Below are 16992 nucleotides of genomic sequence, written 5' to 3' on the forward strand. Positions count from 1 at the left end.
CCTCAATGCGCACGCTCCTCAGGCTGTTTTCAGTTGTCATCAGTCTTGTGGGCTGCAGATTTCCCCTGTGCTCTGTACAGCTAGTTTCTGTTCAGAAAACGGAAGTGTGTGCCCTGCCCAGCGCAGTGAGCGAGGAGAGAGAGTTGGGAGCTGCAAGGCGCATGCTGAAGCCCCCAGCCTCTGAGGCTGGGACGCTCACTTGTCATCTTCACGCCTCGGTGCCGCCCAGGTGAGTGTCCAGCAGCGCAAGAGCGGAGCCTACATTCTGCCCTGGCACAGCAGTGTCTTTGTAATGCAGTCTGCAGGGACATGTGCCAGCACATGGGCCCTACCTGCATGCCCAGCATCTTGGCAGGCTGCGGGGAGGGGCAGGGAGACTGCCCTACTCACACAGGTGAGGAGCAGGTTCCTGGATGTGGGGGCACCTCCAGCCTGGGTTGTCTCTTTGTTGTTTTAAACCAGCCACCAGGGCTGCAGTTCTAGGGGAGGCGGCCACTCCATGTTGGCTCTCCATTGATTGCGCCTTTCCTCAGAGGAGCAGAGTTTGCTTGGGCTTCACTCAGGCCCACGGCGTGGCCAAGTGCAGAGGGGAAGGGTCAGTTCCCATTGCACTGGGCAGATGGCGGGGGAGAGTGAGGCCTTTAAAGTCCAGAGTTCCCTAGGAACAAGGCCTCGCCCCCTCATCTGCTCCCATTCTCTGCCTTTTGCACAGAACAGCTTAGTCTCCTGAGGACTGAAATGCTTTGGTCTAGTTCAAGTCTTGGGCTCAAACCAGGGGTACCAGGATCATAGAACCATAGAATCTCAGGGTTGGAAGGGACCTCAGGAGGTCATCTAGTCCAACCCGCTGCTCAAAGCAGGACCAATCCCCAACTAAATCATCCCAGCCAGGGCTTTGTCAAGCCGGGCCTTAAAAACTTCTAAGGAAGGAGATTCCACCACCCCCTTAGGTAACGCATTCCAGTGCTTCACCACCCTCCTAGTGAAATAGTTTTTCCTAATATCCAACCTAGACCTTCCCCACTGCAACTTGAGACCACTACTCCTTGTTCTGTCATCTGCCACCATTGAGAACAGCCAATCTCCATCCGCTTTGGAACCCCCTTTCAGGTAGTTGAAAGCAGCTTTCAAATCCCCCCTCACTCTTCTCTTCCGCAGACTAAACAATCCCAGTTCCCTCAGCCTCTTTCCCTGTAAATCATATGCCCCAGCCCCCTAATCATTTTCATTGTCCTCTTCTGGACTCTCTCCAATTTGTCCACATCATTTCTGTAGTGGATGATATTTAGTGACCTGCATTATACAGGAGGTTGTTTCTGTCTTAACTACTATGGAACCCCCCCAGACTTCTGCACTGGGGATCCATGTGCCTGGACATTTAATTGCCTCTGTCAAGGCTAATTCCCCACTAGGGCACTTCGAGTGCAGAAGGTGGGGGCCCGCAAGGATTCTAAAAATTAACACTGGCCACTCCAGGCTTGTATTAAACTCCCAAGGTCACAGCTTTTCTCTGACCTTGGATGGGTAGATGCTGCCAGCACCCGAGTGCAGAACCCCTTTGAGAACCTAGGAAGGTACACTTTGGAATTCCTTGCTGAGGGGTACCCTCAAGCCCCTTCACACACACACACACAAGCTGAGGAAGAAAAAGAAAAAAAGGAAATTAGCTGTTGCCACCAGCTAATTAAACATGTGCACAAACCTCTTAAGACACAAAAATCTAATTCTGTTCTTAAAAAGGGTAAATTTTATTAATAAAAAAAAGAAAGAAAATACGTCTGGGAACTTAGGCTTTTGCTAGATTAAAAAAAAAAACAATTAAGCACCAAGAATCACTTTCTTGAGGTCCAGCCTAAAGGTTACAAGCAAAACAAAAGCACCTGAGCTTAGCGCAGAGGAATCCGCAAGCCGTAAAGAAATAAAGAGAGAGAAACCTAATCACGTCTTCCTAGACATTTCCTGATCTACTTACATACCTGGGGTTTCAAATGAGTAGTTTCTAGGTATGATACTGAGGATTTTTCATACCTGGCCCAAAACTTCTTACAGCATAGCTCTACCCTGTCCGCCTCTCCCCAGGAGAACAACCACAGACCCAGACCCACCAGGTACAACCAGGTACAACCTTCTGTGGACATTCAGCTCTCTCTTTTGGTACCAGAGTGGACCACAACAACAGGGTAGACTTGGAGCAGCATGTCAGTTGCTCTGGGGCAGCACCATCTGGGGGATTTCTTCTCATTTTTCCTGGGGTCTTGAATACCAATCTGCCCGCTTGCTCACATGAATAGGCCTGCTGCTTCAGCAGCTGGGTTATTTCTGGTGGAAAGCCCAGTGCCTTGCAGGGTACTCTCTAATACCCTATGAATAACAGGGCTGCAGCCTTGGATCTGGACCCAGAGGTCCTCATCCTCTTCAAACTCTTCCAGGTGTTTCTTGTGAGCCTCAGGGTGACAGCAGTTGCCTGGCAGCATGCTTGGAGCACTTCAGTGGGGGTGGCCCAATACTAACAGGTGCTACGTGTGCCTAACTCCTGCTGAACTCAAGTGGGAGTCAGGCTGTCACGGTGCCTCAGTTGAGCTGAGAATACCAGATTCCAGACAGACCACTGAAAAATAGGGCAGACTCACCCCAAACTGCTGGTTAGCAGTTATAATCATTAGATTATACTAAGCCAGTAACAAAAGTGAACGTCTGTCTCACCACACTGGCTAACAAGAAGTCAAAAATGCACTCTCCTTAGGCATTCCAGCCCTTGGCTCACCACCCAGACACTGGACTGTATGATGAGTGATTACTGAAAACCAATTTAATCAAATATAGGGTCCTTCTAATCCTAAGGGGTCAGCCACTTAGCCAGGTCAACATATAACTCAGATCTTACCTAATAATCACGCTGACGCCAATCCTTTCGTAACTAAAAACTAAAGGTTTAATAAGAAAAGAAAAGAAGAGAGTTGTGAATGGTTAACTTTTCCATTGACACCTCACATGACATGCTTTGTATATGATTTGTTGCAATTGTCTAGCAGTGGTAATATCACTGATATAATGATACTATTCAACCATACAGCATCACACACAAGATGAGGCCTGCTCTTTCCTTTTGGGAGGACCCTTCCCATTCTGGGGCTCAGCTCAAAGGGGACTTAATGTCTGGGGACTTAATGCAAAAGACTTTTAGCTTCTCTGAGTCAGGGCACAGTGGGTGGGAAATCCTTCTTTTCTGATCTTATCTGCTGGAGAGGGTTTGGCCGCGAAATAATTTAAAAGAATGGCTGCGCCCTGGTTCGGGATCCTCACCAGGGGCTGGAGTCCTTTGGCATAGCTGAGTGTTCCTGAAACTGCAACGCTTTGAAGGTCTGGGTTTGTCACATGACACACGGAACTCTTCTCTGTTGGGAATGGTAGCGTGAGGGTCCCGCTGTGCATGTGCCAAAGCCAGGGGAAAATGTGGGCTGGCAGTGCACGTGGTTTATTTGTTCCTGGCCCACTGCCTCCTGAGGCAGTGGAGGGGATTGTCTTTGGGCCTCACTTAGCCAGAGCTGAGCAAGGACCAACATTGTTTTTCAAAGGAAATTGCATGGGAAGCCTATGTCACTGGAACACAAAGGCTGAGAATTTAAACAAAGGGGTGAGGTTCCCCCAGCAAGGCTGGTGCCCCCACATTGCACTTGTTGCATATATCATATCTGGAAAATGGGGCTGTTAATGCTTCTGGAACCATAACGTTTGAATTTCTTGACTTACGTGTGTTTAAATTCTCTGCTTGGACTCTGCATTAAATGTAGATTTGAGGCTGTCAGGGTTCCCCCCCTACTCTGAACTCTGGGGTACAGATGTGGGCACCCACATGAAAGACCCCCTAAGCTTATATTTTGCCAGTTTAGGTTAAAACTTCCCCAAGGCACAAATTCCTTTCCTTGTCCTTGGATGGTATTGCTGCCACCACCAAGTGATTTACACAAAAATTCAGGGAAGGGTCACCTGGAACCCCTATCCCCCCGCAAAATATCCACCCAAGCCCCTTCACCCCCTTTCCTGGGGAGGCTTGAGAATAATATACCAACCAGTTGCCTTAGCAATGTGAGCACAGACCAGACCCTTTGTCTTCAGGACACTGCAATCAAACAGGTTCTTAAAAAAAGATATTTATAAAGAAAAAAGTAAAAGAATCACATCTGCAAAATCAGGATGGAAGGTAACTGTACAGGATAATAAAAAGATTTTAAACACAGAGGCTTCACCTCTGGGCTCAGCTTCACAGTTACAAAAACAGGGAAAAAAAACTACCTCTGTAGCATAGGAAAATTCACAAGTCAAAACGAAAGATAACCTAACGCATTTCCTTGCCCTACTTACAATTTCTGTGGTTTTAGATGGATTATTCCAGGTATATTTTTGGGAGATATTATACCTGCTTGGCTTCTTTCTCCATCCAGAGAGGGAACCACAAAAGAGAACCACAAACAAATCCCCCCCCCACCCCCAGATTTGAAAGTGTCTTCTTTCCTCATTGGTCCTTCTGGTCAGGTTCCAACTAGGTTATTTGAACTGCTTAACCCCTTAGAGGTCAGGCAATCCTGTACAGCTGCCAAGGAGGGATTTTATGCTACTGCATACATAAAGGTTGCTACCCTTCTCCCTATTCATGACAGAGGGGTTCATATTCTCAGGAAAAAAAATACCATAACAATAAATTACTAAGATATTTACATTACTTAGAAAAACATATTGGAGCATTTAATTACAGAAAGAAACACATGAAAGCCAGAACATTCAAACCACCTTAACTCTGCCCCTGTGGCTCATCTAGGTCCCATAGTGATGACCTACCCACAGATGTGGCTATGACATAGATGAACAGGAGGGTCTGTAAGTCTCTCACAGGCACTGTAGGGAGCAGGGTGGGCTCTGCCTCCACCTCGCTTGCCCCCAGCGCTGGAAGATGTCATCTGGATGTAGGTGCACAACTTTTGGTTCCAAAGTTTGAAAACTGCAGCCTCAGTTCTGCACTACCTTGGCACAGAATCAGTGCCAGTTGCGGTGTGACCCCTCCATCCAGTCCAGCTCCAGTGTGACTCCGCTGCAGACCATGCAGTGAGCCCTTTAATTCTGCCATACAGGTATCCCCTCCTCCTGTCCTCAGCCTAGTCAGTGTTGTCAGACTGTCCTGAGTGATGGCTAGTCACAGCAAGACTCTCCCCTGGCACTGTCCTCTGTACTGATACTCCTTATCTGGTCTGTTTCAGGCTGGGACAGAGAGAGCCAACGCCTGGAAGAAGCTACCCCCTGCACAGAGCTGTGGGGGACTGGTGCCAGGCTGGGTTAACGCTGACTTGCGATCAGGGCTTGGAAACCTCCAGTGGCTCCTGAGTGTGCTGGACATACTGACCCCTTCCTTCTGTTCTTGGGGATGTCCAGCTACCCAGGAAAGGCTCCCGTTCTTCCCGTAAGAGCAGGAAAACTGCGACTGGGCCCAGATGCCCACAGGCAGTGACCCTGAACACCGCACACGGACCCACTGGGAGGAGCTGGTGGAGTGAAAGATGCTGCACTGGAAGAAGTTGTGGGCTGCTACAGCCCTGTGCATGGTGCCTGCCCTGTGGCAGGTTTATCAGTCCTTGTACCTGGGGCATTCAGCCTCTTTCTGGAGCCTTGGAGACATACTAGGGCCCGCGTCTGTCTCAGAGGCCCAGTCCTGTGGCTGCGTCAGCTGTATTGTGGAGCTCGGCAGCTCAGCCTGGTTTAACGAACGGTACGACTCAGTGATAAATCCCCTGCTGACGATGCACACCTCCGAGATCGCCCCAGACGTTCTGTCGTGGTGGCTGGTGAGTTACAGAGTCACAGCCGTTAAACCAATACAGGCATCTCCTACTGCGGCTGTTGGCGGCAGAGCCCATCCTTGGGCTCCTCAGAGCATTGTGGCAAGGGCAAAGCAGAGGCCTGGGGCATGACACCATGGCATGGGTGGGTATCAAACATAGGGATGCTCTGAGTGCCAAGGGCTGGCTCCTTTGTAGGACTGGTCCCAGGAGACAGGCTGTAGCAGCTGACGATGCCAGCAGAAACTTGTGGGGGTGGGTGCCTGCCCCCTGCTGCCGTGCTCCCTGGTTGGGGGGCGTAGGGCCAGGGCCAGGGCGCTTTCACATTCCCCAAGCAGCTGCCCATGCAGAAAGCCTGTTCTGTGCTCCTGTCGCCCCCACATGGATCCCTCTGGGAGGAGGAGGCTGGGGTAGAAAAGGGCAGCCACATCTACCAGCCGGTCTGCAGGACAAACTGCTCAGCTGGCCCCTCCCAAGTCCCTGGTGGCTGCATCTGTCCACTGCATGCAGCTCCCTGCTCTGATGCCTGCAGCTGCCTCTATAGCTGCGCTTAGCTCAGCCAGGAGCCACTTTGGGGGCCCGGTGCACGCACAGAGAGTGGGAGCTGCAGGGAGCAGCAAGGGGCCCATGAGCTGAGCTAGCTCACCCAGAGTCACTCACACCCAAGGAAAAGCCAGGCTGTTTGGAGCGTTCCCAGAAGGTCACAGGTCGAGGGAACCCATCGGCCTTAACTTGGCCTGTTAGCTCCGCTGGCCCGCTCTGCATCGGGATGGGGCTGTGTGTCAGCTACCTCGTGGTGCCACAAGATCACTGCTACACCCCCAGGTTTGGAGCAGTCTCTTGGAGGAACCCCTTTGATGTGCCAGACCCCCAGGGTCTCGCTCTTCCCTCAGGGTAGGACACCTGGCCTCACTGCCTCCTAAGATTGAACCTCTGTGAGCTCTGTTCAGCGAGTCCAACCGAGACGGACTCCTGGGAGAGACTTGTCCGCTCTGCAGGGATTAATGCACCTCACCAAGTATTCAGAGGGACACTCAAACAGTGAAAAGAAAAGGAGGACTTGTGGCACCTTAGAGACTAACCAATTTATTTGAGCATGAGCTTTCATGAGCTACAGCTCACATCATCGGATGCATTTCAAACCAGTTTCAAACCCGTTGGGTTTATTAGTCCCCTGGCGCGCAGCATGGGAGGTCCTTAGGTTAGTACAGAGAAGTGAAGCTTAGCACAGTCCAGTCTGCTCAGCCCAGAGCCCCAGCCATGCTGTAGTGAACCCTATTTTCAGGCTCTGTCTCTCTCTCAGTTTGACCCTCTGTGTCCATTCCCAGGTGAGAGAACTCCCAGCTTCCTCCAGAAGCCCCCCGGCCCCCCTTCCGGTCCTGTGTGCGTAAACTGGGCTCCCCGCCCGACTTCCCTGCTGAGAGGCAGCAAAATCCATGAGGCACTGGAGTTTGCATTGTTTTTGCTGGCCCCGTTGTTGAACGGGATGAATTTCAACCAGTTCCTCAATGACTCTTCAGTCCACCCAGACAGGGAGGTGGCGCACAGACCCATAGGCGCCGACTCTGGGGGTGCTCTGGGGCTGGAGCACCCACAGGGGAAAATGGTAGGTGGCTGCTGAGCATGCACTGGCAGCCCCCTTATCAGATCCTCCCCATGCCCCAGCACTTCCCACCTGCCGGCGGGCCCCGCACATCAGCACCTTCTGCTCCCTCCTCGTGCCTCCCGCCCATCATGATCAGCTGTTTCTCAGGGAGGCTGGAAGGGGGAGGAGCGAGAATGTGGCAAGCTAGGGGGAGGGGGTGGAACTGGGCAGGAAGAGGTGGGGTGGGGGTGGAGTGTGGGTGAAAAGAGGTGGGGCAGGGGGTGGGGCCTTGGGGGAAGGGGTAAAGTGGGGCAGGGGCAGGGCAGACCCAGAAGTCGAGCACTTTGGAAAGTCGGTGCCTGTGTCCCTTAGTCTGCCCTGAGAGCAAACTTAATCCTTGTCCCCTACTGGGTAGCCATGCAATGTATCAGGGAAACTGAGGCACACACCAGAGTCATACATATTATTAAAAAATTCCCAACTTCATTCCACCAACATACCTAGTGGAGATGCACCCATGTGGCCAGCAGAACTCCGCTGGCAAGGAGCTTGGGGCAGCCCTGGGCAAAATTGCGCAGGTAGGGTGGGGAGGACTGCCCCAGCCATTCCACTGCAAAAAGGGGGGTGTAGCAGAGCAGGAGCTGGGGCGTGCTGTGTGCCCCCTGAGCACAGCTGGGTTGGGCTCACAGCCTTTCTGGCCTCTGCAGAGAAGGCATTGCCTTCTGGACATTGGGCTCGGTGGCACCACGGACATGCCATAGCTTTGTTCTTGTTCCTTTAGAAGCTGCAGGGCTCGCAGAGCAGTGCCCAGTTCCAGGGAATAATCCAACAAATGTTTGACATTCTTCCATCCCCAACCATGGATGCTCGGCCCATCTCCCGCTGCAGGATGTGTGCAGTGGTGGGGAACTCTGGGCGCCTGAGGGGCTCCCACCACGGGAGAGAGATCGACTCCCACCACTGGGTTCTGAGGTGAGTGGGACAGAGCCGGCTCACCCCCTGTTCTTTTGCCGCCTCTCCAATGGGCCCAGCCCCCTGCAGCCGCTCTGGTTGAGCAGAGTAAAGCTCTGCCCACAGGCCTAGGGTAGAGCCCCAGCAAAGGCATAGATGATCCCGGGACCTTGTCCTGCCCCGGGGGCATCTCACGGTGCTGTTCCCTCCCAACAAGCCATGAGGAGGCACCCGGCACTGCAGCCAGGCTGCTGAGGGCCCAACGGCCCTTCGGCCACCGGGTCATTGGGCGGGAAGGAGTTCCCAGGCCGTGTAGGAGGCACTCTCTGGAATCTGTATCACCATCTCCCACTGTCTTCCCTCATGCACCATGTTTCAGCTCACCTGGGAGCTGCTGGAGGAGAGCGGGACACAGCTCTGGGGCTACATCTGAATGTAAAAAACCAGCCAGCTTGGGCTAGCAGCCCCAGTGAGCACCAGCCACGATGACAGACAGCTCCAGCTCCCAGCCACTTAGCCCCCCAATTCCCTGCTGGCCAGGATGGCTTCCTTGCCCCAGCCCATCCTCCCAGCCATTGCAATACCCATACCCCATTCTTCCCTCCCAGCTAGGGCAGGCCCTGAGCCCCCAGCCAGACAGAGTGAGCCCTGAGCCCCACTCCACACCCAACCAGCCAGGGTGAGCCCCAAGCCCCATTCCCTCCTGCCAGCCAGGGCGAGCCCCAAGCCCCATCCCCCACGCAGCTGGCCAGGGCAGGCCCCGAGCCCCATCTCCCAGGCAGCTGGCCAGGGTGGGCCCCGAGCCCCATCTCCCACCCAGGTGGCCAGGGCGGGCCCCGAGCCCCATCTCCCACGCAGCTGGCGAGGGTGGGCCCCGAGCCCCATCTCCCACCCAGCTGGCCAGGGCGGGCCCCGAGCCCCATCCCTCATCTGGCTGGCTAGGGCGGGCCCCAAGCCCCATCTCCCACCCAGGTGGCCAAGGCGGGCCCTGAGCCCCATCTCCCACCCAGCTGGCCAGGGCGGGCCCTGAGCCCCATCCCTCATCTGGCTGGCTAGGGCGGGCCCCGAGCCCCATCTCCCACCCAGGTGGCCAAGGCGGGCCCCGAGCCCCATCTCCCACCCAGGTGGCCAGGGCAGGCCCCTCAGGGTTCCCTCTAATTTTTCCCAGCCAGGTGCAGAATGAATTCTGTTATGTGCACCAATATGGAGGTGATGTGTCACACATCACCTCCATACTGATGCACATAACAAAATTCATGTGGTGGGGGTGGGGGCCAAGGGTTTCGGAGTGTGGGAGGGGGCTCAGGGCTGGGGCAGAGGCTTGGGTTACAGGGGGGGTGAGGGCTTTGGCTAGGGGTGCGAGTTCTGGGATGGGGCCAGGGATGAGGGGCTCAGGGCTGGGGCAGACGGTTGAGTGGAGATGGGTGGGGGGTGAGGCTGCCCCGGGGCTGTGATGGGGAGAGAGAACTCCCTGCAGCAGCACCTGGGCTCGGGGAGAGGCACGCCTCTTCCCGCCGCAGCAGCTCTGGCCGCGGCTGGGTTGGGACCGTGAGAGAGGCACCTGTCCCACGGCTGAGGCAGGTCCAGGCCAGGCTGGGTTGGGGCTGGGGGAGGAATCTTTCCCTGTCGCAGCCTTGAGCACCTGTGCGGTGTCTAATAGGCTTTTGCATGGTTGCATGGCCATGAAGCTTAGAGGGAACTTAGGCCCCGATCCCCATCCCCCACCCAGCTGGCCATGGTGGGCCCTGAGCCCCATTCCCTCCTGCTGGCCAGGAAGGGCCCCCTGGGAGGCAGGGAGTGCCCAGCATGCATGTTACAGCAGACTCAGCTGTGCTCTCTCCTCATGCCCCCAGGATGAACAGGGCGCAGACTGCTGGGTTCGAGGAGGATGTTGGCACGAGGACAACGCACCACTTTATGTACCCAGAGAGTGCTGTGGACCTCCAGCCTGGTGTCCACCTGGTGCTGGTTCCCTTTAAAGCACTGGACCTGAAATGGGTGACCAGTGCCTTCTCCACAGGGAAACTGCGCTAGTGAGCATGGGGCCTGATCTGCCGAGGGGGAGGGGGATCCTCTGAGGGCAGCGTCCTAGGCAGGAGGCTCATTTGCCCCTGGTGGAGGCTGAGTAGTCTCTTGGGTCCTCCCAAGATGCAAGGCCTGAGGTGGCTCTGGGGGTGCTGGCTCATCCCATGGGGCAGTGGGCTCCAGTGTGCCCACAGCACAAATCTCCACACGAGATGGGGCTTAGGTGGTGCCCAGGCTCCATTGACTTGTGGAAGCTGATTCACCCCTGTGTCCAAGGAGAGGAGACTCAGGAGGCCCACCAGAAGGATGACCCCACCCATGAATGAGGGATGGGGTCCCCCCAGGACACTGGCGCTGCCCCTCCCCCCAGGATGGGGGCTTTGCTCTGGGAAGCTAGATTGCTCCTGCCTCGTCCCTTGTGGGGGCTCAGTGGCTCCCTTGGGAGGTTGAGGGGCTCGGGCTCCTCCCCCTCAGGCTGGGGCACACGCCGGACATGACGTTCGACTTGGCTCACTAAACCCCAGAGGGTGGCGAAGGACAGGGCAGACCTGAAGCTGGTTAGAGAGGGTGAGAACATTTGTACAGACCTCGGGGAAGGGACACGTCTCATGGCTGATGGCTCCAGCACTGGTGTTCAGACATGTGCCACATCACACAGGGGCTGGCTCAGTGGCTTAATGGCATTGTGCTGAAAGGCTTCCTGCCTCCTGAGCTGAGGTCAGTGCATGGTGCCAAGGAGACAGCAGCTCCAGCAGACGCACCATTGAGGAGGCAGCCATTCAGCTCCTGAGAAGGTCTGCTCAGGCATTAGCCTCATCCCTGGTGGATTGTAGAAGTCATGGGTAGGGCCAGAAGAAAGCCATGCGTATGGTACTGAGGACACCACTTTCCACTGACCACACTTCCTCTTCCTTTGTAGCACGTACACAAGAGTCAAACAGTTCATTAAAGCTGACAAAAGCAAGGTAAGGGCTGGCTGGGGACACAGCCAGCACCAGCCACCTCATGTTCTGGACATTTGCTTCCTGAGTCTGGGTAGAGGATGGCCAGGTCTGTGGGGAGAATGGTTATCGGAGGCCCTTACCGATTCATTGCCAGACATTTACAGTTTCCTGACACTGCTTAATGGCGGGGGATATCTAAGAATTTCCATAAACTTTGATCAAGTGGCCAAGGACTAACCATGGAACCCGCTTGCATGGGAGGCTGGAGCCACAAAGTCTGTACGTTAAGAGTCTGGCACAGGTGCTTGTCAAGTGGCTTCCAGCATGTTAAAGGCCTGATGGCCAGTTGTGCTCTGGGATCCCTGAGACACACCAGGAATCCAGTCACTGAGGCGACAAACCCGCCCAGCCTCACAGAGCAGGTCTTCCTCAGAACCGGCTGCAGGAGCCCTCCATCTTTCCTGGCTAGCCAGTGCAGAGCTCCAAGCTCCTGACGCTGCTCGGAAACAGCAAAGGGCACGAGAGCTCTGCCAGAGCCTCCTGGCCAGCCAAGCGTAGCATTCCCAGGCCTGGCCGTTTCCGGCAGCAGCTGGTTACAGCGTCCCAGAAGGCTCTCAGGAGTGGGCTGCCCCTGTGGTGCGTGTTCTCCTGCTGTGCACCAGGTGGTAAGCTGCCCACAGTGCGCCAAGACCCAATATGGGCCATTCGTCTCAGAGCAAAGTAGCTCCCATCAGGGCAGGAGCGCTATTGAATTAAGCTCACCCTTTCTAGGTACTAATCTCTGCCCCATCAGCGAGGCCCTGACCTGTGCACACAATCCCAGATGGGCTCTCACTGAGATATTCTCTAGCTCTTCCAGGACAGTGACGCACACAGAAGTGTCAGCGGTGAGCTGGAGCTGGGTTTGCGGCTTCCGGGCATGGCCTCTTAGTACTGGGTAGGATGATGACAGAATCTCGTAGCATTGGCCCTGTTCTGTTCTCCTCTCAGGTGCTAATCCTGAACCCTGCCTTTCTCAAATACATCCATGACAAGTGGACACAGCACCATGGGAGGTATCCATCCACGGGCTTCACAGCATTGCTTTTTGCCTTGCACACCTGTGATCAGGTAAGTGTCCAAGTGGGTGGGGCCAATGCCCTTGGCCTGTGATGAGGCAGGAAAGGATGGAGACAGACGTTGTCCAGATGCTATGATCAGAGGAGTCTTGAGCAGATGCCAGCTTCAGCCTCCATGCTGAGACCATAGGTAGCCAGCTCACACCACCCTTGCTGCAGCTGGCTGCCTGTAGGCCCCCTTGGTGCCCTTGCTCGCCTCTGCTGCAAACTGCAGCGTGGTACCTGGGCAGCTCAACATGGTACCCAGGCATAAGACCATAAGAACAGCCATACTGGGTCAGACCAAAGGTCCATCTAGCCCAGTATCCTGTCTTCCAACAGGGGCCGATGCCAGGTGCTCCAGAGGGAATGAAAAGAGCAGGTCATCATCAAGTGATCCATCCCCTGTCACCCATTCCCAGCTTCTGGCAAACAGAGGCTTGGGACGCCACCCCGGTCCATGTAGAGGCATTATGATATTTTGTATCACTTTCCTAATGATCTCCCAACATTCTATTCCCTTTTTTGCTGCCGCTGCACTTTGAGCAGATGTTTTCAGAGAACTATCCACCATGACTCCAAGATCTCTTTCTCAAGTGGTAACAGCTAATTTAGACCCCATCATTTTGTATGTAGAGTTGGGATTATGTTTTCCAATGTGCATTACTTTGCATTTATCAACACTGAATTTCATCTGCCATTTTGTTTCCCAGTCACCCAGTTTTGTGAGGTCCCTTTTTCACTCTTCACAGTCAGTTTTGGACTTAACAATATTTAGTAATTTTGTATTGTCTGCAAATTTTGTCACCTCACTGTTTACCCCTTTTTCCAGATCATTTATGAATATGTTGAACAGCCCAGCTCCCAGTACAGATCCCTGGGGGACACCACTATTTACCTCTCCCCATTCTGAAAACTGAACATTTAGCCCTATCCTTTGTTTCCTGTCTTTTAACTGGTTACTGCTCCATAAGAGGAGCTTCCCTTTTATCAGCAGTGTACCATGGTACCTGGGCAGTGCAGCGTGGCCCCAGGGCAGCTCAGCATGGCCCCAGGGCAGCTCAGCGTGGTATCGGGGGGAGCTCAGCGTGGCCCCAGGGCAGCTCAGCGTGGTATCGGGGGAGCTCAGTGGGCCCCAGGGCAGCACAGCGTGGTATCGGGGGAGCTCAGCGTGGCCCCGGGGCAGCTCAGCGTGGTATCGGGGGGAGCTCAGCGTGGCCCCGGGGCAGCACAGCGTGGTATCGGGGGAGCTCAGCGTGGCCCCGGGGCAGCTCAGCGTGGTATCGGGGGGAGCTCAGCGTGGCCCCGGGGCAGCTCAGCGTGGTATCGGGGGGAGCTCAGCGTGGCCCCGGGGCAGCTCACCGTGGTATCGGGGGAGCTCAGCAAGCCCTTTACTGCGACCTAGTGCCTTGTGCCTTTTTTTTAAATAACATTTTTTAATTTTGGGGGGCATTTCTTGTTATTTCGTTTTAGCCATTAAAAATGTTGTTTATTTCTTTTTATTACATGTACATAATAAAATACCACAAATTACCCCTCTCTCAGTCCTCCGCCCTCACCAGGGCATTTGGGTGGGTGGGACCCTGCCCTCAGAGTGAGAGACGCAGGGGTTGCAGACTGAGCCTGCCCTGCACTCACTCCCCAGTGGCAGCTCCTAGCCTGCAGGGTGGAGCCTTGCTCCAGGCATTGTGCTTGGGTGCCCAGTGTTGCAATGCCATCAGGTTTGGCTTGGCCGTCTGGCAGGCAGAATGGGAGCTGCAGCTGTATGGTATGTGTGTGGGGGGCGGATGTTTCATTTTATGTCGCGTGGGAGGGAGGTTCCTGTTATTTTGCAACTGCAAAACCCTGGGGCTTTGCTGACCTTGCCTGCTTTGCATGCAGGTGTCAGTGTTTGGTTACGGTGCGGACAGCGGTGGGAACTGGCATCACTACTGGGAAGAGAACCGTAACCCTGGAGCCTTCCGCAGGACTGGGGTGCACAACGCGGACTTTGAACTTGCCCTCATCACGAAACTGGCAGCCGAAGGCAAAATCTCCTTTTATAACTAGCTAAGGGGGCTCTGCTACCCTACGCCAACCCCCAGGCAAGGGGCGCTTCCTCCCGCGGGTGCGCCGCTCTCCACGCCCAGCCCCACTGCCTCGGGGGCAGGGACTGTTCGGGGTTGCAGCAGAACCAATTACGCTTCAAAGCTAGATACTGACCATGCTGCCCCATTCCTCTTGCTTTTCTTCCCTGCGAGGGGATGCTCTGGAGGGGGGCATCTAGCTATCCTGCTCGCCGGCCCCGCTCTGTCATCACTCAGCAATGGCTTTACTCTCTCAACACCCCAGCAGGTTGCATTCACCTGCACGTCCGCCAATGTAATATACGCCATCATGTGCCAGCAATGCCCCTCTGCTATGTACATCGGCCAAACTGGACAGTCCCTACATAAAAGGATAAATGGACACAAAGCAGATATTAGGAATGGCAATATACAGAAACCTGTAGGAGAAGGCTTCAACCTCCCTGGACACACAATAGCAGATGTCAAGGTAGCCATCCTGCAGCAAGAAAACTTCAGGACCAGACTTCAAAGAGAAACTGCTGAGCTTCAGTTCATTTGCAAATTTGACACCATCAGCTCAGGATTAAACAAAGACTGTGACTGGCTTGCCAACGACAAAAGCAGTTTCTCCTCCCTTAGTGTTCACACCTCCACTGCTAGAAGAGGGCCTCATCCTCCCTGATTGAACTAACCTCGTTATCCCTAGCTTGATTCTTGCTTGCAGATTTATACCTGCCTCTGGAAATTTCCACTATATGCATCTGAGGAAGTGGGTATTCACCCATGAAAGCTTATGCTCCAATACATCTGTTAGTCTATAAAGTGCCACAGGACTCTTTGCCGCTTTTACAGATCCAGACTAACACGGCGACCCCTCTGATACATGGCTATGATCCTTCACCAGATACGTGTCTCATGAAGAAGTCTTTCAGCCATGCCCAGATCAACAACACTGGAAGGCCTTTGGGTGAGCATCGCTCCATAAGACAGGATTGTAACTAGTTAAGTAACCCTAGGTCCAAATAGGGCTGTCAATTAATTGCAGTTAACTCAAGCGATTAACACAAAACAAATTAACTACATTCAAAAAACAGTTGCGATTAATAGCAGTTTGAATTGCACCGTTAAACAATAATAGAATACCAATTGAAATTTATTATAAATATTTTTGGATGTTTTTCTACATTTTCAAATATATTGATTTCACTTACAAAACAGAATACAAGTGCACAGTGCTCACTTTATGTTATTTTTATTAAAAATATTTGCACTGTAAACCAGATAAACAAAATAAACGGTATTTTTCAGTTTACCTCATACAAGTGCTATAGAGCAATCTCTTTGTTGTGAAAGTGCAACTTACAAATGTAGCCCTTTTTTTACATAACTGCCCTCAAAAACAAAACAATGTAAAACTTTAGAGCCTACAAGTCCACTCAGTCCTACTTCTTGTTCAGCCAATCGCTCAGACAAACAAGTTTGTTTACATTTATGGGAGATAATATTGCCCTCTTCTTATTTATAATGTCAGCTGAAAGTGAGAACAGGCGTTCGCATGGCACTGTTATAGCCAGCGTCGCAAGGTATTTACGTGCCACATATGCTAAACATTCATATGCCCCTTCATGCATCAACTTGCAGGCCCTAAAGTTTTACATTGTTTTGTTTTTGAGAGTAGTTTATGTAAAAAAAATAATTCTACATTTGTAAGTTGCACTTGCACAATAAAGCAATTGCATTTCAGCACTTGTATGAGGTGAATTGAAAAATACTGTTTCTTTTGTTTCTTTTTACAGTGCAAATATTTGTAATAAAAATAATAATATAAAGTGAGCACTATATACTTTGTATTCTGTGCTGTAACTGAAATCAATATATTTGAAAATGTAGAAAACATCCACAAATATTTATAATAAATTTCAATTGGTATTCTCTTAACAGAGTGATTATAACAGTGATAAATCACGACTGGTTTTTTTTATTCTTACAATAATTTTTTTTTTTTAACTCGGCCGACATCTCTAATTCTAGATTGCAGGTTATGATTTTATATGCAACCACTTGGTCCTACATGTCTATTTGCTATCAGGTGAATCTCTACTGTATGTCAAATAAACTTTTGCTTGTTTACACTATAAGCACATCCAAGTGCTGTGTGTTAAGTGGCACCATCGTCTGAGGGGAACTGGTAAGTGGGGTGGGGTGCTGTTTATTTAGATGCAGTGTCCAGTGGAAGGGGCTGGCCACTCCAGGGGGATGCGCAGAGAGCTCAGGGGGTTCAGTGTGCCTGTTGCTAAACTGCAGCGAGAAAGGAGGCCTGCAGAGGCCTAGAGAAGAGTGGGGCCAGTGGAGCCCGGGAGCTGACCCATGGCAGGCACAGATGAGGCTTCCTCCCACTAAGGGCAGGTGGTAGCCAGGGGCCTCTCAGCCCTGGGTACCCCCAGAAAGGGTCACACACAGCAGGCAGCTTTCACTTGGAGTTGCTAGTTTAATGAGGGCCATAGGACTGCCCAG

At 52.9% G+C, this 16992-nt stretch overlaps 1 protein-coding gene across 1 annotated transcript; it reads left to right on the forward strand.

Moving 5' to 3' along the window:
* The first annotated feature begins 73 nt into the window (after positions 1-73).
* LOC140897408 (CMP-N-acetylneuraminate-beta-galactosamide-alpha-2,3-sialyltransferase 2-like) lies at positions 74-15688 on the forward strand. The gene is made up of 7 exons (XM_073310054.1): positions 74-229; positions 5253-5834; positions 8195-8385; positions 10218-10397; positions 11309-11354; positions 12324-12443; positions 14312-15688. The coding sequence occupies exons 2-7, from the start codon at positions 5550-5552 to the stop codon at positions 14477-14479; spliced, it is 990 nt and encodes a 329-aa protein (XP_073166155.1). The 5' UTR covers positions 74-229; positions 5253-5549; the 3' UTR covers positions 14480-15688.
* The last annotated feature ends 1304 nt before the right edge of the window (positions 15689-16992 follow it).

Source organism: Lepidochelys kempii, chromosome 13 (genome assembly GCF_965140265.1).
Source record: "Lepidochelys kempii isolate rLepKem1 chromosome 13, rLepKem1.hap2, whole genome shotgun sequence".
Classification (NCBI taxonomy): domain Eukaryota; kingdom Metazoa; phylum Chordata; order Testudines; family Cheloniidae; genus Lepidochelys; species Lepidochelys kempii.

Excerpts from the sequence above, each read along its gene's own strand:
- LOC140897408 (XM_073310054.1), top strand. The coding sequence starts at position 5,550 with ATGCTGCACTGGAAGAAGTTGTGGGCTGCTACAGCCCTGTGCATGGTG. Across the intron at positions 8,386-10,217 it reads TCCCACCACTGGGTTCTGAG|GATGAACAGGGCGCAGACTG; the intron begins GTGAGTGGGACA and ends TCATGCCCCCAG. Across the intron at positions 11,355-12,323 it reads TTAAAGCTGACAAAAGCAAG|GTGCTAATCCTGAACCCTGC; the intron begins GTAAGGGCTGGC and ends TTCTCCTCTCAG.